Source organism: Rhinoderma darwinii, chromosome 9 (assembly GCF_050947455.1).
Source record: "Rhinoderma darwinii isolate aRhiDar2 chromosome 9, aRhiDar2.hap1, whole genome shotgun sequence".
Taxonomy (NCBI): domain Eukaryota; kingdom Metazoa; phylum Chordata; class Amphibia; order Anura; family Rhinodermatidae; genus Rhinoderma; species Rhinoderma darwinii.
In genome coordinates, this window is record NC_134695.1 from 24547476 (window position 1) to 24570315 (window position 22840).

The 22840-nt window shown below is 43.2% G+C and overlaps 1 protein-coding gene across 1 annotated transcript in view; it reads left to right on the top strand.

Annotated features, from left to right (window-relative positions):
* LOC142660297 (serine/threonine-protein kinase D1-like) overlaps nucleotides 1-22840 on the top strand; it is a 256966-nt gene that overhangs the window by 112027 nt on the left and 122099 nt on the right. The window contains exon 7 of the mRNA XM_075836887.1: nucleotides 12036-12119. Within this exon, the coding sequence (XP_075693002.1) occupies nucleotides 12036-12119 (84 nt within the window). The remainder of the gene's footprint in view (nucleotides 1-12035; nucleotides 12120-22840) is intronic.

A 22840-nucleotide genomic window follows, 5' to 3' on the forward strand; every position in this document is an offset into this window, starting at 1 on the left:
GGGACCTGGGAGTCTTGGACCTAGCACAAACCTCACAAGCGGCGACATAGGCCTTAACGTCTTTAAAGGGAATGTGTTGCCAGCAAAACATGTTTTGTTTTTTTTTAATTAAACATTTAGTGTGTAGGTGATTAAACATTGTTCAAATTTTTTTTATTTTTTTCACGAGTCAGGAAATATTATAAATTAGATTCTAATTTATAATATTTCCCAGTGCTGATCACTAGATGGAGCTATTCCCAAAATTGCAGCATTGCATGTGGTAAAGCAACCACATTGCTTTTTGCTGCAAAATTGGGAAAAAAGCACTCGCTCTAGTGAGCTCTGAGAATCCCCCCCTCCTTTATCCTGGCTAGTGCCGGGATAAACGAGGGGATTGAACGGTCTAACCTCCTACACTGTGTGTCGCCATTTTTTGAGCTAACACACAGTGTAGTAGGTTTACATACAGTAGTAAACACACACAAACACGAACATACATAGAAATCTCTTATCTGCTCCTGCCGCCGCGGCTCCCTCCGGCCCGTCCGCTCCGTCTGCTGCCGCTGGTCCAAGTGCACAAGTCCGGAAGCCGCGACCGGAAGTAGTAATCTTACTGTCCGGCCGCGACTTCCGGTCCACAGGAAAATGGCGCCGGATGGCGCGCATTTCAAATTGGACTGTGTGGGAGCGGCACATGCGCAGTTCCCACACAGACGGCGTACACAGAAGTGGATGGGACGGGCCCCGTTCGCAGTCCCTATGGGACTGTGGCTGCCGTATTCCATGTCTGTATGTGTCGTTAATCGACACATACAGAAATGGAAAAAAAAATGGCAGCCCCCATAGGGAAGAAAAAGTGAAAAAATAGAAAAAAGTAACAAACAAACACACAAATAAATAAAAACGTTTTTAATAAAACACTAACATTAAACTGACATGAAATTTTTTTTGTGGTGACACTGTTCCTTTAAGCAACCCAGGCCACCAGTAGTTTCTGGCAATGAGGTGCTTGGTACCCAGGATGCCTGGATGGCCAGATAGTGCAGAGTCATGATTTTCCCTAAGTACCCTTAGCCGGAATTGCAGGGGAACAAACAGCTTGTCCTCAGGAAGGTTCCCGGGAGCTGAACCTTGATCAGCCGCAATTTCGGAGACTAAATCAGAATCAATAGAGGAAATGATTATACCTGGAGGCAAAACACAAGCAGGATGTAATGACGGGGGTAGGGAAACAGACAAGTGAGCCCTAATCTACCCGCCACTCAGTCCCTGCCTACTTGCAATGACCCGCCCTAGGCGACGGGGTACAACTGGGCGACGGTCCCTACGCTCAATAAGTGCACGACAGACAAACAGACATGGGTACACAGAAGCTAAGGGAAATGGGGCAGTTGCCCATGGCAACACCGTGAGCAACAAGAGAAGTGAACAAGCCGAGTCAAACCAGGAGTGTACGAGGTACCAATCGCAGAGCAGGAGAGTAGTGAACGAGCCGAGTCAAACCAGGAGTGTACGAGGTACCAAACGCAGAGCAGGAGAGTAGTCAGTAAGCCAGGGTCAATATGAAGCAGGGACAAATAGTTCAAGCAGCAGCAGCAGAGCCAGGAAACAGGAGAATCACAGGCAAAGGAGGAGCAGGAAGTGAAGGTATAAATAGACAGAGGGCGGGAGCTAGCTCCATCTGGCCAGGCTGTGATAGGCTCTCCCACCCCTCAGCCTCCCAGCCTGATTGGTAGAAGGAGGGGTCACTCAATCAGACTTAGGAGCAGGTGCAGACTGACTAACCACGGACGTCGACACAGAAGCTGTGTCTGGCAGATCCTTTACACATACACACTACTATTCATCCAGACCAGATGGGCTTTATGCCCGGGAAATCCACATCAGACAACATTAGGAGAGTACAGGTGGTGACACAAGTTGGTATAGCTATGAACAAGGATTGGACGATGGCCTCACTGGACGCTGCAAAAGCGTGTGATTCAATTGAATGGCCATATGTAATGATGGGGTAGGGAGACAGACAGGTTAGCCCTAATCTACCCGCCACTCAGTCCCTGCCTACTTGCAACGGCCCGTCCTAGGCGACGACGTACAACTGGGCGACGGTCCCTACGCTCAATAAGTGCACGACAGACAAACAGACAAGGGTACACAGAAGCTAAGGGAAATGGGGCAGTTGCCCATGGCAACACCGTGAGCAACAAGAGAAGTGAACAAGTGAGTCAAACCAGGAGTGCACGAGGTACAAATCGCAGAGCAGGAGCGTAGTCAGTAAAGCCAGGGTCAAAAATGAAGCAAGGTCAATAATCATAGCAGGAGCAGCAGAGCCAGGAAACAGAAAATAATCACAGGCAAAGGAGGAGCAGGAAATGCAGGTATAAATAGACAGAGGGTGGGAGCTAGCTCTGTATGGCCAGGCTGTGATAGGCTCTCCCACTCCTCAGCCTCCCAACCTGACTGGTAGAAGATCGTGTCACTCTCTCAGACTTAGGAGCAGGGGCAGACTGATTACCCACGGGCGTCGACACAGAAGCTGTGTCTGGCAGATTCTTTACACCATATTTGTTGGAGGTGTTACCCCGATTTGGTTTTGGGCCTCAGTTTATAAAGTGGGTTTCCATATTGTATAAATCTCCTAGGGCCCAAATATTGATTAATGGTATCCTATCCCCGTATTTTCGACTTGCTAGAGGCACACGACAGGGCTGCCCACTATCCCCATTACTGTTCAATATGTCCATAGAACCATTGGCCTTACTTATACGTCAGGACGCCTCGTACCAAGGGGTTCAATTTGGGGGGAAACTAGACAAAATAGACCTTTATGCTGATGACATGATCCTCTTTATGCTGCAACCTAAGGAATCTTTACCCATAGCGATCACTTTAATTGACGAATTTGGTGGTTATTCTGGCTTGCGGATAAATTGGGACAAATCGTACTTTATGCCATTACAGGGCCAGGGCTGGGAGCCTAGAGTGTGTGGGCTTAAGGTGACTGATGGCTTTAAATATCTTGGGATCATGATTTGCAGACACCATGGCTCAGATTTCGATTATAATATATGACCTCTGCTGGATTATATCAAGACTAAATTTAAACTGTGGAGCTCATTGCCCCTGGCTGTTTCTGGTCGTATTAATCTCATAAAAATTATTATACTCCCTAAATGTTTGTACATGCTGGAACATGCTGCAGTACCTGTATCAATGTCTTTTTTTAAAAAATGTTCATGCTCTATTTCCGTCCTTCATATGGGGAACCAATAGATCAAAGCTTAAACTCAGTACACTACAGAGACCCAAGTCTATGGGAGGGGCCTCTCTCCCTGATATCTATTTGTATTATCTGTCGGGACAGCTCCGCTATCTTACTTCTTGGACTGAACTGGGAGTCCTCCCTAATCGCGATCATTATCTAGCATCTTATTTGGCTGTTCCACATCTGTGGCCTGTATTGGAGGGTTCAACGTCATTGTTCTGGAGCTTACTTCCCCTACATAGAATAGCGGCGCAGGTGTGGTTGGCTGCCAAGAAATTACTTAATTTTGTGGATATTATAGCTGAAACTCCCTTGTGGCACAACCCGTCTTTGCCTCATGTCTCAGATGCCCTGGACCCTCAGTTTTGGACGCTGCGGGGGGTTGAGGGTGTTGGGGATTTGTATGTGGACGGAAGTATCAAGTCTTTTGTGCAGCTACAGTCCGATTTTGATATACCTAGAGAGTCTTTTTTTAAATTCCTTCAGCTTCGCCACGCTTTGCAGACTCAATATCCGCCTAGAACTAGGAACATCTCAGATTTTCCTCTCATTGGAATCTTTCGGTCCCAGGGACCTAGAGGCCTGATTTTGGTGATCTACTCCTTCCTCATTCAGGCTAGATTAAAAGCGGCACCGCTGGTTGTTGAGACGAGATGGAAGGAGTTAATTCCTGAGATATCCTCCGAAATATGGATCGACATGTTGAGCTCCCATACACTGGTTTCTCCAGCCGCCAATAATAAGATGACACAATTATTCATTACTCATCAGAGCTATCTGACTCCTGTCCACCTACATAAGATGGGTAGATGTCCGACTGCTGGGTGTCATAGGTGTAGAGTCTCCAGAGCAGGATTTTTGGCATATGATTTGGGCATGCTCTTGGATTTTTTCTTTTTGGGCAGACATGATAGCATTGATATCTGACGTACTGAAGCTGCCGATACCCTTTACGCCCCTTGGTATGTTTATTTGGAATTGTATCTGAAGATCATTGGACACATCACAATAGAATATTTTTGAGGGAGGTATTATTCATAGCACGTAAAGCGATAGCTCTTGGATGGATGGGCCCAAGACCACCTTCCATCTCACAATGGAAAGCTCTGATAAACTCCATGTTACCGCATGCCAAAATAGTGTACAAAAATAGAGGGTGTGAACATAAATTCTCTAAGGTTTGGGGTCCCTGGTGCGACTCACCACACACACTATATGATTCACAACGGTTTATTGACCTTAGAAATATAATGTTAACGCATGATACTGTTTAAACTGTATTGGATTTAATTCGCTGTTTATATTGTCAGCATTATCTGCTGCACTGTGATGTATAACCCAAGACTTTTGTTATGTATCTTCTTTTACGATTGTATCTAAACTGTGCATGGTTTGTATATTGTTCAATAAAACGAGTTTAAAAAAAAAAAGATGATGGTTCTTCCAATAATATTATATGTTCCGCTCCGTAGGAATCTCTGTTTCTAATACTTACCTCTCTAAAGTCCAAAGATTCCTCACAGATTTTATTTGGGCTGGGAGAAAACCCCATATTAGTTTATCCGCAATGATTAGATGGGGTATGGAAGTCCACTACTCCAATATTGGAAGTCCAATATTACCACTCCACATTCCTTACTCACCTCAAGTATTGTTGGCATAGTCATACAGATCGGAAATGAGTGGACATTGAAAGAGATGCTACAGAAGCTCTCCTCATACCTCTCCTGTCGCATTAGAGACCCAAAAAACTTGCAGTACGCACAGGTCTACTCTCCATTGTTGTCTCTGTGGCATCATCGAAATATCTTATTGCTTCCACACCCCTGTCCGATTGTAAGTCTCTAAGGCTGGGTTCCCATGAGACGGATATGCTGCGTAAAAACCAGGCAGCCTACACGACCTGAAATCCGCAGTACAGTCCATCCGAAAACCACACCACAATGTGGTGCGTTTTATCGGATGCAATATCTGCTGCGGAAAGCAGCGGGAAAAACCGCTCATACTTACGTAAGCCATTGTTATGGCGATGCGTCCCTCTTGAGCAGTCCGGTTTGGCCTCCCTGTATGTTACTGCAGCCCATGTGACTGTTGCAGCCCTTGATCGGCTGCTGCGGCGGTCACATGGGATGATACGTCATCCCAGGAGGCTGGCCCTCTGACATCATCCGGGCTGGCTTCCTGGGATGAAGTATTATCCAATGTCACTGCCGCTACAGCAGGTGATTGGCTACAGCTGTCACATGGGATGAAACATCATCCCAGAAGCCCGGACTGCAGGATGAAGGAGAGCGTTCTGGGTAAGTATGTTTTTTGTTTTTTTTCCGTAGTTGCGATTTTTGCGGTGTAATCGCTGCAAATACACCGAAAAGTCGCAACACTTCGCTTTCTGTTGCAGGTTTTGCATCTTCATTGAATTCAATGGGAAAACCTGCAATGAAAAATCAACAAAAATACAGCATAAATTGACTTGCTGCAGAATAAATTTCCTCACCACAGGTCAATTTATTAACGTTTACTCTGCGTTTATTTCCGCAGCATGGGAATGAGATTTTCGGAATCTCATCTAATTTGCTGCTACTGTAAATGCTGTGGAATTTCCACACAGAATGCCGTTGCGGAAATTCCGCAGTGTTTACGCTATGTGGAAACCCGGCCTAAAACTGTTAGTCTCCGTTACCTCTGCTCTTTTATCCCAGAACTTAACCCCTTCCCGCTCCTGGACGTACTATTAGGTCATGGTAGCTGTATCATTCGCGCTCCATGACCTAATAGTACGTCTCGGGAGTAACGGCCGTTTCGGCCGTCCTCCCGACACATACAGGAGCTGTGACAGCTGCTGTCTCGTACAGCAGCTGTCACAGCTCCTACAGCGGGGACCGATCGCTGTGTCCCCGCTGATTAACCCCTTAAAAGCCGCGTTCAATAGAGATCGCGGCTTTTTAGGGGTTAAGCTGCCATCGCCGGCCTGCTACATGATAGCGGCCGGCGATGGTGACTATGGCAACCGGACACCAAACAATGGCGTCCGGCTATGCCATCGACGGAAGCCTAGTGGGTCGTGACCCCAGAATCCCCCCCCCCCCTTACTGGGAGTTAATGCAAAAATTGTGTGGGATCTGCTGCACCCACTGCTGAACCAGGGACACCACATCTACCTGGATAATTTTTATACCAGCGTCCCACTCTTCAAGTGCCTCATTTCCAGAAGTCCTGCGGCATGCGGCACTGCTAGAAGAAATCTGAGAGGCCTCCCTAAGACTCTGCTTGGGCAAACACTCAGAAGGGGTGAGAGCAGGGCACATTCTAGCAGCAACATATTGTGTGTCAAGTACAAGGACAAGAGAGATGTCCTTGTATTGACAACAATACATGGCCACACCAGTACCCATGTACCAGTACGAGGTACCAGTACAGAGACCCCCAAACCTGACTGCATCCTGGACTACAATAGGTACATGGGAGGGGTGGACTTGTGAGATCAAGTCCTGAAGCCCTACAGCGCCATGCGGTGTGGTATAAGAAGCTGGCCGGGCACCTCATACAGATGGCATTGTACAATGCGTACGTGCTACGTCGATGTGCAGGCCAGAGGGGAATTTTCCTGGAATTTCAAGAGGTGATCATCAAGAACCTAATCTTTAGGGGCCAAGAAGGGGGGGGGCACCCAGTACTTCTGGAAGCGAGGCCACACGCATCGTACCAGGGCAACAATTTCCAGGAGAAGTTCCCCAAACTGGCAAGAAGGGAAAAAGTCAAAAGAGGTGCAAAGTCTGCTATAAGAGGGGGATAAGGGAGGATACAATATATCAATGTGACATGTGTCCCGAAAAACCAGAGCTCTGTATGAAAGAGTGTTTTAAAACTTATCATACATCCCTTGGTTTATAATTTACCCCAAATTTATTTACCCTGATGTACTCCGCACAGCTTATCTCCCCTCGTCTTTCCACTCTGGGCCCTGCTGTGTGCCCAGGCAGCTGATAACAGCCACATGTAGGGTATTGCCGTACCCAGGAGAACCCACATTACAGTTTATGGGGTGTATGTCTCCGGTCAAAATGCTCACTACACCTCTAGATGAATGCCTTAAGGGTGTAGTTTTTAAAATGGGGTCACTTCTTGCGGGTTTCAACTGTACTGGTACCTCAGGGGCTTCTGCATACATGACTTAGCACCAGAAAATCCCCAGTAGGCCAAATGGTGGTCCTTTCCTTCTGAGCCCTCCCATGGGTCCAAACGGCAGTTTTTCACCACAAATGGGGTACTGCCGCACTCAGAACAAATTGTGCAGCAGAATGGGGTATTTTGTTTCTTGTGAAAATAAGACATTTTCAGCCAAATCTACATATTATTGGAAAAAATTAATTTTGTTTTAATTCCCAGCCCAATTCAAATAAGTTCTGTGAAAAAACTATGGGGTCACAATGGTCACAACACCCATAAATGAATTCCTTGAGGGGTGTAGTTTCCAAAATGAGGTCATTTCTGGTTGGTTTCCATTGCTTTGATACCTCTGGGGCTCTGCAAATGCGACATGGCACCCGAAAACCAAAGCAGCAAAATCTGCACTCCAAAGAATACACAGCGCTCCTTCCCTTCTGAGGCCTCCCATGGGCCCAAACGGCAGTTTATCGCCACAAATGGGGTATTGCTGCACTCAGGAGAAATTGGGCAACAAAATAGGGTATTTTGTTCCCTGTGAAAATAAGAAATTTTGATAAAAAATTACATCTTGTTGGAAAAAATTTCATTTTTTTCATTTCACAGCCCAATTCAAATAGGTGCTGTGAAAAAACTGTGCGGTCAAAATTGTAACAACAACCATATTTGAATTCCTTGAGGGGTCTAGTTTCCAAAATGGGGTCACTTATGGTGGGTTTCCATTGCTTTGATACCTCTGGGGCTCTGCAAATGCGACATGGCACCCGAAAACCAATCCAGCTAATCTGGACTCCAACAAACACATAGCGCTCCTTTCCTTCTGAGCCCTCCCATGGGCCCAAACGGCAGTTTATCACCACAAATGGGGTATTGCCGCACTAAGAACAAATTGGGCAACAAAATGGGGTATTTTGTTCCCTGTGAAAATAAGAAATTTTGATCACAAATGACATTTTATTGGAAAAAATTTCATTTTTTAAAATTTCACAGCCCAATTCAAATAGGTGATGTGAAAAAACTGTGTGGTCAAAATGGTAACAACAACCATAAATGAATTCCTTGAGGGGTGTAGTTTCCAAAATGGGGTCACTATTGGGGGATTCCTACTGTTTTGGCACCTCAACACCTTTTCAAACCTGGCATGCTGCCTAAAATATATTCTAATAAAAAAAGAGGCCTCAAAATGCACTAGGTGCTTCTTTGCTTCTAGGGCTTTTATTCCACGAGCGCAGTAGAGCCACATGTGGGACATTTCTAAAATCTGCAGAATCTGGACAATATATATTTAGTAGTGTTTCTCTGGTAAAACCTTCTGTGTTACAGAAAAAAAATTGAATACAATTGAAATTCAGCAAGAAAAATGAAATTTGCAAATTTCACCTCCACTTTGCTTTAATTCCTGTGAAATGCCTGAAGGGTTAAAAAACTTTCTAAATGCTGTTTTGAATACTTTGAGGGGTCTAGTTTTTAAAATGGGGTGTTTTATCAGGGTTTCTAATACATAGTCCCCTCAAAGCCACTTCAGAACTGAACAGGTACCTTAAAAAAAAGGCTTTTGAAATTTTCTTAAAAATATGAGAAATTGCTGTTTATGTTCTAAGCCTTGTAACGTCCAAGAAAAATAAAAGAATGTTCAAAAAACAATGCCAATCTAAAGTAGACATATGGGAAATGTGAACTAGTAACTATTTTGGGTGGTATAACCGTCTGTTTTACAAGCAGATGCATTTAAATTCTGAAAAATTCTATTTTTTTCAAAATTTTCTCTAAATTTTGCAATTTTTCACCAATAAACACTGAATATATTGACCAAATTTTACCACGAACATGAAGCCCAATGTGTCACGAGAAAACAATCTCAGAATCGCTTGGATAGGTTTAAGCATTCCGACGTTATTACCACATAAAGTGAAATATGTCAGATTTGAAAAATGGGCTATGAGCCTTAAGGCCAAAACTAGGCTGCGTCCTTAAGGGGTTAACATCCGTAACTGGGAGTTGGGGGGCATTCAAGAAATGTGTTCCCTTTATGATTCCACTATATTACTTTCATTTTAATCTCTGGAAATGTTATACTTTTGAACAAAACATGACTTCTACAAATATTTGCAAATCCGTCATATTCTCCAATCTCAGTCTCTGAAAAGACCAGTTTTCTCCTCAAGCGCATATTTGTTTTTTGCATCTGAAACTATAAACTAAAGGCATTTCCTTGTTTTACTCCAGTGTCACTTATTTGCAATCATTACTAGAGACTAGTTATCTATTAAAATGGGAATCAGATCTAGACTTGAATATTTCACTTCAGGAATGGTATTCTGCCATCCACTGGGTTAAAAAAAAAACAAAAAAACTCTAAAGGTGTCAGCCATTGGGAGACAGTTTAAAAAAAATCTTTCTTAGGTGTTAAAGAAGACCCTCACAAATTGCTAAAATCAATCCCTCCTTTTCTTCTTTATGCTGGAGAGGTTGTGGTTTGCAGGGTAATTATTTGCATGCTTGGTGGAATTGCCCACAGGGGTTTAATTTCTGGAAAGCTGCATCTTATCTCCTCTGCCTCACACTTTAGAATCTACCCAACCCCTGCGTTAGCGTTGTGTTTTATTGGTCTATCTGATATCCCAGCTGAACTTCGCTGTGTAGTGGGCCATATAATTCTGGATGCTAGATTATGGAAGTCTTCTGATCCCCTTACCATAGTAGAATTGATCAAATTGGTTAATTTTGACTACATTATGGAGAAAATGGTAGCTGTCCACTCCAATTCGATTGGCAAATTTTTGACACAATGTTTATGGACTGTCTACATGGCATCTGGGACTCCCCTCCACCCCACTCCTGGTCCTACCTTAACATTTGTCATTCCAGCTACTGTATATGCAACTCAGTTGTTCCACATCGAGGGATTTCCACTTTCGTGAAATGTCTTTTATTATTTTGGCCTATGATTAACCTGTGAATGCACTATACAGTCTTTCTTTCATATAAGTATTGCATTTACTGATATGTATTTCAGATTGGATATAGGTTATCATACTACTCTGACTATTCATACCTACTCATAGCCATGGATGGGTTCATGTTAAGTTAATGTGGTAATTTATAATGCCATGTATCGCTTTGTATTGACATTTACTTTATTATATGTATTTCTGTATTCATTTATTTTTGTATTGTTTTGAAAATTCAATAAAAAAATTCAATAAAATAAAAAAATACTGGATAAAAAAGAAATGAATATGAAAGATGTTAAAAGTCATAGGCTCACGATACATAAATGTTATTTCAAGATCACTCAGAAATTGGAGTGAGATTTTCAATCTAGTCAATGCATTCCTATGGACAGCGATTTCAGGGCGTTTTTTTTATTGTATTGTAAGCGATCAAATAGCTAGGTGAAGCCCTAACATTAAAGTCACTGAGCTCTTTAGTATGTCATATTAAGGTATGTTCACATGATTAACAAAATACGTCTGAAAATACAGAGCTGTTTTCAAGGGAAAACAGCTCCTGATTTTCAGACGTTTTTTGAGCAACTCACGTTTTTCGCTGCATTTGCTGCGTTTTTTACGGCCGTTTTTTGAGCTGTTTTCAATAGATTCTATGAGAAAACGGCTCCAAAAACGTCCCAAGACGTGTCCTGTAATTCTTTTGATGAGCCGTCATTTTATGCGCCGTATTTGGACAGTGACGCGTAAAATTACAGCTTGTCTGCACAGAACATCATAAGACCCATTGCAAGCAATGAGCAGATGTTTGCCGATGTATTGGAGCCGTCTTTTCAGGCGTAATTCGAGGCGTAAAACGCCTCCATTACTTCTGAAAAGAGGTTGTGTGCATATACCCTTACTGCCAATGTTTGTCTATGGAGATTGCATGTCTGTCTGCGAATGTTTGCAATGGATGCAGCTGAAAAACCTGAATTATTAGGAATGTCCACATATCTTCGGCCATATAGTGTACATCTAGGTGTCTGGCTTTCAACCCCTCCCTGCGCAGTTAATCGACGCCTCTGCTTGTGTACATACTCAATCAAGCAGAACCGTCAACTGCAGAGAGGAGGGGTTAGAGTGCTACTTTCCGGATACATTCTGGTTCGGAGGACACAGCGTGTGGCAGGAAAAAAACGTATAAAGCAATCTTACGGTACTACAACTTTTCCTGTCAGAGTCTTAGCTAGTCTTTCAGTCACCCATGGGAAAAATTCAATTAGCTGCCCTAGTACTACATCAAAATACCCTAGAAAAGGCAAAGTGGCTTCTTAGTGCCCCTTTGGCACCCATTACAAAGGACACATATCCTGCCAGCCCCGCCAGTTACATCACTGGTTTCATTCACATACACATAAATGGATGAAAGCTAACCAATAACACCCAGTAGTAAAGTCATAAACCACAGAAATAATTATGTTGATTTTGGTAACCATTTCATATTTTCAGAATTGTGTACTGCAATTAGTGAAACAAAATACCAATATCTGGAATCAGATACAAAAGGGAAGAGATGTTTAAAATGCAACCACAAATTATTATGTAGGTAGATACCAATTTTCTATTGTAATGTGCCTGTGCACTGTACAGGCCTTGAATATGTATGAACTTACCTGCCAATGTATTCTCTACAGACTGCCGCTTTAACTGCCACAGACGATGCGTGCCAGATACACCAGATGAATGCCTGGGAGAAGTGTCGAGTATTGATGGAGAAGGTATCTTTGATACATTATATACTCTTTAAACGCTTTGTTCTGATTTTTTAATTTGCTTCCTTAACCCCTTCACGACATCCAACTTACTAGTACGTTGTTGTCGTTAGGTACTTACCTTAATAGGTACGTTGTGTTACTAGTGCGGACTCAGAAGCTGGGCCTGCACCATCGCCAGCACGTGTCGGCTGTATATTACTGCTGATACCCTGCTGCATGGCCAGGACCGGAGTTAGCCTCCGATCCGGCCGATAAACCCCTTAGATGCTGCGCTAAAAAGCAAGCTCTGCATCTATGGTGATTACTAGCAGATCGGAACTCCACAATGCAAATCAAGGGGTTCTGATGGCTGCTCTAGCAGACCGGGGGCCTAACAATGGCCTCATGTCTACCAAGTACGAAAGCCTGTTAAGTCCCGCTCGGAGGTGAGGGCCTAAATGGCTTCCGTCCCCAGAAACAAGATGGCGGAGGCTCAGAAGCTGAGCCTGCGACATCAATTGTGGGTGTCAGCTGTATGTTACAGCTGACACCCTGCTGCAACGGCAGGGAATGGAGCTAGCTCGAATCCCTGCCATTAACCCCTTAGATGCGTTTTTATCACCACCCTCCCAAAACATGGAATAACAAGTGATCAAAAAGATCAATGTACCCCAAAACGGTACCAATAAAGTCCCGCAAACAGCCCTTACACAGCTTTGTTGACTGAAAAATCAAAACGTTTTGGCTCTCTGAATATGGTGACACAAAAAAATAAATAATTCTTAAAAAAAAAAGGGATTTTATCGTGCAAACGCTGCAGAACTTAAAAAAAACTATATACGTTTGGTATTGCCATAATCATATTGACTCGCAGAATAAAGAAAAATTTATATTTAAATCTCAGGGTGAATGCCATAAAAAAAAGAATACAAAAACATTGTCAGAATTGATGGCGATCTACAAGGGGTGGTCAGAGGCGTAGCTAGGGGCTTAGCACAGTGGGGGGTGAAACATATCTGAGTGGGCCCCAACCCAGTAGGCCCCTAATACATTTTTACAACTGCAGAGGAGCATCCTAATCATAGTGGTTATCATTCTGAATGAGCAAGAGTGCTGTACTGTATACGCTGCTATATTATCCACGATAATTAAACGTTTGAGAGCCATATAAAAGGCTGTCTTAAGTACATTACACATGTATAGCCCAGTTTAAATGCTAAGTACTACATTATGCAAAACAGTAGAAAAGAAGGGGACTATTACATTAAGAATGATTAACAGGAGAAGACACGGCAGCCGTCTCAATATCAGAGACACATCCTAATCTATAGAAGTTTAAAGGGAATGTGTCGCTAGAAATTATTATTATTTTTTTTTTAGTTAAACAGTTAGTTTATAGATGATTAAACATTGTTCTAATTTTTTGAATTTTTTCACGAGTCAGAAAATATTATACATTAGATTCTAATTTATAACATTTCCCTGTGCTGGTCACTAGAGGGAGCAATTCCCAAAATTGCAGCATTGGCATGTGGTAAAGCAACCACATTGCTTTATGCTGCAAAATTTGAGAAGACACACTCGCTCTAGCTTCCTCAAACAATCCCCCCTCCTTTATCCTGGCTAGTGCCAGTAGAAAGGAGGGGATTGAATGTTCAAACCTCCTACACTGTGTGTCGCCATTTTTTGAGCGAATACACAGTGTAGTAGGCTTACGTACAGTGGTAATCACACAGTAAAACATGAACAAATACAGACATAACTTACCTGCTCCTGCCACCGCCGCTCCCTCCGGTCCGTCCGCTCCGTCTGCTCCCTCCGCTCCTAGTGCTTGCTTCAGAACACATGTCCGAAAGCCGCGACCGGAAGTAGTAATCTTACTGTCCGGCCGTGGCTTCCGGTCCACAAGAAAATGGTGCCGGATGTCGCTCAGCCGAAGACCTTCTATTTGGACTGTGGGAGCGGCGCATGCGCCGTTTCCACACAGACGGCGTACACCATAGTGAATGGAACGGCTCCCGTTCGCATTCTCTATGGGGATGTATGTGCCGTATTCCATGTCTGTATGTGTCGTTAATCGACACATACAGAGATGAAAAAAAAAATGGCAGCCCCCATAGAGAAGAAAAAGTTAGAAAATAAAAAAAAGTAAAACACAAACACACAAATAAATAAAATTTTTTTAAATAAAACACTAAAAGCAAATTGATATAAAAAAAATAAATTTCTCGACACCCTTCCTTTAATAGCAGACTATAATACCAGTTCAACGGTATATCACAGTGGAGATACACATCCAAACCAACTTGATACTTGAAAGGAGTAGACTAGCCAAATATAAGCAAGGAGAACATTGGCTCTAATCCATCACATAAACCTTATCATATACAAATCCCAGAAGCAGAGCAGGTGAGCAGCTAGAAATACACTCAAAATTAGGCCTACAGCATACAACTAGTATAATGCAGATAGAAAAACACTTTAATATACTCATAGAAAATACACTTAAAAAACATGGTACTCACCAAGTCGATGTCCACGTTGGCTCAAACTCAAAAATCTTCATGTGATCCATTTTTTCAAACTGATACAGGGATGTGGTGGTTATATACAGTTATATGCAGGGATGATGGCTGGTATATACAGGTATGATGGGGGTTATATACAGTGATGATGGGGGTTATAAACAGTTATATACAGGGATGATGAGTGCGGCGGGAGTGGAGCAGACGGCCCCACCATCTCAGTGGGCCCGAGGCCACCGCCCTCCCTGCCACTCGCTAGCATACGCTACTGGGGGTGGTGCTGCGAGCTACAAGGGGGTGGGGGGGCTATTTGCGAGGGTTTGTGGAACTATATGGGAGGGTGGAACTGTCACTATATGCAGACGTTGTGTCACTATATGTGGGCACCATGTCACTATATGTGGACACCATGTCACTATATGTGGGCACTGTGGCACTATCTACAGGGACAGTGCAGCACTATCTACATGGGCACTGTGGTGTTTTCAGGGGATTGGGACAAAAAAAAATGACAAATGAAATTCATTTGAAGACACATTGATGCAAAATGGACATGAAAAACTGACAATTGATCAGTTTTTAATGGCCATTTTTTTCACTGTCGTGTGACTGTAGCCTAAATGACTATGATGACAGGAGTCCCATTCATATGTACCGTAATCGGGCAGGGAAATCCGGCTGACACACGGACCGTTTTTCACTGTCCAATCATGGCAGAGTGAATCCGGCCTAATGTAATTTATTTAAATCCCCATCATGGGGCCGGTTCTGGACAGGGTCTTGCTCAGACTTCAGACACTTTAATGTAATCTCTCCTTAGAGTGCCCGCTCGGCGCTATCTGCCTGGCCATTTGTTAGTAGAAGGAGGATTAGTATATAAAACTTAGCTTTTAATAAAACCCATATAAAAGGGAATATCAATATAGTATTGTTTATACTGTTGTATTATTGGACATACACATCAATATCTATTCACAGTGATTAATACAGGGTTATAGTTCCTTAAATGTACAGCAGGGTAGGCTCGGATCATATGAGCTTGCACAATGGCATTCTGTCTGTCCCTTAAGCCGCACTCTCAACCCTCACTGTTGACAACACACCGGGCACTCGTTCTGAAAAGAATGACCCTGTTGTCTCTGGAACCTATCCCTAATATTGTGGAGTTTCAATTAGGAAAATGATCACAATATTAGATTTTCCTTTTTACATCCTAATTCCACTAAATACAGCAAACAAAACCGTGGCGTTAAAATGCTCACTATAGCCCTTGATAAATTCCTTGAGGGGTGTAGTTTGCCAAATGGTGTCTTTTTGGGGGTGTTTCCACTGTTTTGGCACCACAAGACCTCTTCAAACCTGACATGGTCCCTAAAATATATTCTAATAAAATGGAGGCCCCAAAATCCACAAGATGCTCTTTTGCCTGTGCTTCAGTCCATAAGCAAACTAGGGCCACATGTGGGATATTTCTGCAGAATCTGGGCAATAAATATTGAATTGCCTTTCTCTGGTAAAACCTCCTGTGTTACAGAAAAAAATTAATAAAAACAGATTTTCTGCAAAAAAAAAATCTAATTTGTACATTTCACCTGCAATTTGCTTTAATTGTTGTTAAACACCAACAGGGTTAAGAAACTTTCTAAATGCTGTTTTGTATACTTTATGGGGTGCAGTTTTTCAAATAAGGAGATATATAGAGGGTTTCTAATATATAAGGTCCTCAAAGCCACTTCAGAGCTGAACTGGTCCCTGAAAAAATAGCCTTTTGAAATTTTTCTTGAAAATGTGAGAAATTGCAGCTAAAGTTCTAAGCCTTGTAACGTCCTGGAAAAATAAAATAATGTTCAATAAACACTGCCATCATAAAGTAGACATATGGGATATGTGAACTAGTAACTATTTTATGTGGCATTACTATCTGTTTTACAAATAGATACATTTAAATTTAGAAAATGCTAATCATTTAACATTTTCTCAAAATGTTGGTAATTTTTCTCAAATAAACACTGAATGTATTGACCAAATTTTACCACTAACTTAAAGTACAATGTGTAAAGGTTCAGATAGCACCTGATACGGAGGTGAAAGGGTTTTGCCCAGCCCGGTTCTGACTAAGAAAAGGGTATCCGGCACACCAATTGAAAATAATTTTTATTTTATTTTTAATGCCAGTGGCAGAGTGCAACGTTTCGGTCTTAACGACCTTCTTCAGGCAGGGAGCCGTGCTGGGGATAATGTTTAAAATGAGCGCTCTGTAAAGTAATAGCGGCTGGCCACTGTATTGTGGCCACAATACGTTGCACTCTGCCACTGGCATTATAAATAAAATAAAAATGATCTTTATTTTCAATTGGTGTGCCGGATACTCTTTTCTTAATGTACAATGTGTCACGGGAAAACAGTTTCAGAATTGCTTGAAAAAATAAAAGCATTCCAAAGTTATCACATAAAGTGACACACGCCAGATTAGAAAACACCGGGGCCCCCTCCAGTGCTAACGACGCCAACGGGCATGAGGGGGCCGGGGCAATGAGGGGTACCCCAGCATTCTAATAGGGCCATTTGCTATATTTTATCTCTATTTTCGAACCCGCGAGCCAGCCGCACTATGCCTCTAATAGGCTGTCTCCTGCCTCATCTAGCAGACGTCCGGCAATAGGCACGTCTGCCAGAACACACCCCTTCTTTCTGATGCTACCCGCACCGCCAGAGAGGAGCAGGAGCGCCAGAGAACACATTGAGGACCGGGCTGAGCTACGAGTAGGTCACATGTTCCGCAAATACGGACAGTAAAATGACATGCCCTCCAACTTTCTTGTAGTCCAGAATCTCCTTGACTTCAAATACATCTGAGGAACCCCTGGGAGCAGACGCAAAATTAGAGGACTTACTGTACCGGTTGAGGACCACAGGTTTCAGGAGAGAAACATGGAAGGAGTTGGGAATCTTGAGAGTAGGAGGCAGATTTAGTGTGTAAGACACGGCATTGATATGTCATAAGACTTCAAAAGGACCAAGAAACCTAGGAGCAAATTCGTAGGAAGGAATTTTTAGCAGCAATGGAGGTAGCAGGCGCTGGGAGAGGCACATGAGGATGTTGGCTGTATATGATGAAAAACAGTGAAGTAGCAGTGGATTCACTCGTATGATTATTAAATGAGAATTTGGTCCACGGGAGCAGATGTGCCCAGTTGTCAAATTGAGCCAATACAAAATAGCGGAGACAGTTTGAATACTTGGTCAATTCGTTCAATTTGACCGTTGGATTACAGATGGTACGCAGAAGAGAAATCCAATTTCACGTCCAGGAGTTTACATAGAGCTTTCCAGAATTTGCACGTGAACTGGACCGTGGTGGTCAGAAACAATATGGAGAGGTAATCCGTGCAGACGAAACACATGTTGAATAAAAAGACTTGCCAGGCGAGAACTGAGAGAAGGCCAGACATAGGAATGAAATGTGCCATTTTGGAGAAACGATCCACAACTACCCAAATACTGGTACAGCCAGCAGAGTAAGGAAGATCTGTAATAAAATCCATGGCAATATGCTGCCAAGGACCTTCAGGAGCCGTCAGTGTTTGGAGTAGGCACATCGGCTTGGAATGAGCAATTTTGTTTTGGGCACACTTGGTACATGCAGAGACATAGTCTTGAGCATCCTTGGGTAGTGTGGGCCACCAATAGTGGTGAGTGATGAAGTCCCGAGTCTTACGAATGCCAGAATAACTTGCCAACTTAGAGTTGTGGCCCCAGAAAAAAATCTTCCTGTCTGCAGGAGGGACATAAGTTTTCCCTGGAGGAATGTCTTTGATTTGCAGAGGAACAACAGCTATTATGCGTGAGGGGTCATTGATATGCTGAGCGTCCTCTTCAGTGTCGGTTGTCTCAAACGAACGGGATAGAGCATCTGCCTTGACATTTTTGTCAGTTGGTCGAAAATGGAGTTGAAAATTGAATCTGGCTTGACGTGGATTCAGACGTTGTGCCGACTGTAAGTAAGTGAGGTTCTTGTTATCAGATTAAATGACAACTGGATGTTCAGAACCCTCAAACAGATGTATCTACTCCTCTAGAGCCAACTTGATGGCTAGGAGCTCACGATCAGCAATGGAATAGTTCCTTTCCGCAGCAGAGAAGAGTTTGGAGAAAAAAAACACAGGAGAGGAGAGAGCTTTTTCCTTAGTCTCTTTGGAAGATAAGTACTCCAGCACCAATGGACGAGGCGTCAACCTCCAATGAGAACTGTCAGGAGACATCTGTATGAGGTACAGCGGAGGCAGATGCGAAGGCCCTTTTAAGCTCTGTGAATGCAGATTCAGCTTCAGGAGTCCAATTCTTTGCATTTGCTGCCTTTTTGGTGAGGGCAGAGATGGGAGCAGTAAACAAAAAAAAAAATTAGGCATAAATCGACAGTAGAAATTCGGAAACTTCAGAAAGCTCTGTATAGCACAGAGACCTTTAGGGCTTATTTAGACGAACGTGTAATCCTATATAGACGAACGTGTGTCCTATATTTGTGCGTTGTTCGTGCATCACGTACCCATTGAAGTCAATGGGTGCGTGAAAATCACGCTCAGCACACGGAAGCACTTCCATGTGACGCGCGTGATTCGCACAACAACAGCAAAAAGTATGATTAACTCCTTAACGCCGAAGGACGGATATATCCGTCCTCAGCAGCTGCTAGTTCGCGCAGGAGGACGGATATATACCGTCCTGTGATGGCGCGGGTACTGAGACTGTACCCACGTGATCAGCGGCAGGAGCACGGCTGTTATACACAGCCTGGCTCCTGCTGCAACTGCCGGAATCGAAGCGCGCTCCGATTCTGGCAGTTTAACCAATTAAATGCCGCTGTCAATAGTGACAGCGGCATCTAATGTGTTTGACAGAGGGAGGGAGCTCCCTCTGTCACCTGATCGGCGCCCCCGCAAACAAATCGCGGGTCGCTGTCGGGTTTCCATGACAGCTGGGGGTCTAACAAAGACCCCCAGGTCTGTCTTCAGCATCTGCCTGTTAGGCGATGCTGGAGGCATGACCTAATAGGTTGCCTGTCAGTTTTACACTGACAGGCAATAATGCTTTGGTATACTAAGTATACCAAAGCATTATATATGCGATCAGCAGATCGCATAGTGAAGTCCCCTGGTGGGACTTGAAAAAAAAAATGTCAATCAGTTAAATAAAGTTTTGTGAAAAAAAAAAAATAATAATTACAGTCAAAGTCAAATAAAACTACTTTTTTTGCCCAAAAAGTGGTTTTATTTAGTAAAAGTGTTAAAACAAATCACACATACACATATATGGTATCCCCGCGATCGTAACAACTTGACCAATAAAATGAACACATTAATTAAACCGCCGGATGAACGGCGTCCAAAGAAAACACAAAAAACAACCGCAAAATTCTCTCTTTTCTCCCATTCCCCCCATAAAAAGTTAAATAAAAGTTGATCTATAAGTCCTATGTACCCCAAAATAGTACTAATGAAAACTACACATTGTCCCGCAAAAATAAAGCCCGGATACGGCCACATCGACGGAAAAATAAAAAAATTACGGCTCTTGGAATGCGGCGATGCAAAAACAAGTAATTTTTTCTAAAAGGCTTTTTATTGTGCAAACGTAGAAAAAACATATAAAAACTTTACATATTTGGTATCCCCGTAATCGTGCCGACCCATAGAATAAAGTTAACATGTTATTTACGCTGCATAGTAAACGGCGTAAATTTATAACGTGAAAATTAATGCTGGAATAGCTGCTTATTTTCAATTCTCTCCTAAAATAAAGTTAATAAAAGTTAATCAATATATTGTAAGCATCTAAAAATGTTACAATTACAAAATACATCTCGTCCCGCAAAAAACAAGCCCTTATACGGCTATGTCAGCGGAATAAAAAAAAAGCTACGACTCTCGGAATGCGACCGTGAAAAAACAAAAAATAATCCTTGGTCATTAACGTGCAAAATGGCCCAGTCATTAAGGGGTTAAAAACAGAAAAGCACCACGTGCTTTTCTGTTTACAAACATACACACAGAGTGTCATAATGATGGCAGCTGTGTGAAAATCATGCAGCCATGCATCATATGGTTATGACACACGGTGCTGTTAAGTACCTTTTGCACGCGCAAAACGCCGCATTTTTTTGCACGCGCAAAACACACACGCTCATGTAAATCCAGCCTAAGGCAGGGCCAATCCAGAACGAACTTTACTTTTTACGGATCCATCTGGAGTCCTTGATCAGAAACAATATAACCCAGGAAGGGTAAGGATTTCTTCTCAAAGGTGGATTTTTCCAATTTGGCAAAAAGAGTATTCCCCGTTAACCGCGAAAGGACTTGGCGAACATGCTTCTGGTGTGTCATCAGAACAGGTGAGTAGACCAAGATGTCATAGATAATGGTTATCAGCGGTAATAGTTTTTGACAGTGATCTTATTCAGACCTTGATAGTTTATGCAAGGCCATAGGAATCAATCTTTTTCTCAAAGAAAAATCCGTCCCCGGCTTGGCACGTTGACTTTTTTATAGACCCCCTCTCGATGTTGTCCTTGACATATGCCCACATGGCTTGGGTTTCGGACATAGAGAGAGGATATACCCAGCCACGAGGAGGTGAAATTCCAAAGAGTAATTCGATTGGACAGTCGTCGCAACGATGAGGAGGCAGGGTTTCAGCCTCGTTCTTGCTGAATACGTCTGCATAGCAGGTATTGGAAGTCAGGTAAGACGAACTAGAGGCAGACAGTTGAGGTGACAGCAGGGTGCCCATGGAATTTTCTCCAGAATTCCAGTCAAGGATTGAAGCATGCTTGCATAGCCAGGGTAAGCCTAACAAGATTGGATTAATAGCCTCAGGTAGAACATAAAAGGCTATCTATTCCGAGTGTAAAACACCCACTTGTAGCTTCAATGGTTCAGTGATGGAGAGAATTGGGTCTGACAACGGATGACCAATAACAGAAGCCACTGCTAGAGGTTTCTTTAGAGGAGTCGTGGGCAAGTGGAGAAGTCTATTAAGGCCTGGTGTATGAAGTTCCCGTTCACCCCAGAATTTAGATAAGATGAAACAGAATGAGATGCTTCACCAGCGAATATAGAGACTAATCGAGAGTCTAGAAGAGCATTTTGCAGAAAGCATTGGTTCACCTAGTGTAGTATCTCCTATCAACCCTAGGTTCTGGAGCTTCCTGGCTTCTGAGGACACTGACACACAAATAAACTTTTTTCCAAGAGTAAATACACAAGTTAGCATCACATCTGTGCTGCCGCTCCTGGTCCGATAGTTTGATCCGGTTGACCTGCATAGGCTCTTCAGAGGCAGTAGTGAAAGAAGAAGTCTTTGAAAGTTAGGCACCAGTCTAGTGGACTTTCTCACTTGGAGGTTCTTCTTGAGAGTATTCCCTGAACCTCAGGTCTATGTAATTAGCCAACAGAATCAGTTATCCAGAGTAGAGGGAAGATCACAAACTGCCAGCTAATCCTTGCCAGAAGGTCGCCACCAAAGCCACATTGTTTCAGGCAAGTTCCCCTGCATAGGAATATTAATTGTATGGTGTATTCACTAACAGTCGAACCTCCTTGACAAAGGGACAGAAGGGAAGCAGGGGCTGAAGATGTACGACCAGGTTCTTCAAAGACAGTGCAGAAGGTGTCCAAGAAGTGCAGCAAATTAGTAGACTCCAATCCCTCACATTCGCCCATGCCAGAGCCTTGCCGGACAACAGAGAGACAATGAATGCTATCTTTGTCTGCTCTGAAAGAAACAGGTGGGCATGCAAGTTGATCTTGCATTGATTGAGAAACCCTCAGGAGGCTTTGGGATCACCATCAAAGCAGGATGGAAGGTGTAAATGAATTCCTCATCCTGAGCAGACTGGAGCTACAACTGCCTGAGAGGTAGATGGAGCAGCTACAGCTTGTAGAGCTCCCAGAGTAGGAACAAGAGTTATGTCCAGGCGATTAAACATAGCATTAACAGCTTGCATCATCAGATCCTGGCACAGACGGAGGTCTCACATATCCTTCTGCATGACCTGAACAGCGGTCCTGGATTTGCCAGCGGTGTCCATGCCTAAGCAAACTGTTACGTCCACTGGGTTGTGAACCCTCTGAACTATTTCATAGAGGAGAATAGTAGCTGGCAGCAGATACAGGTAGACAACAGGTAGCCGGATTACAGGCTGGTACCGGATTACTGGATACA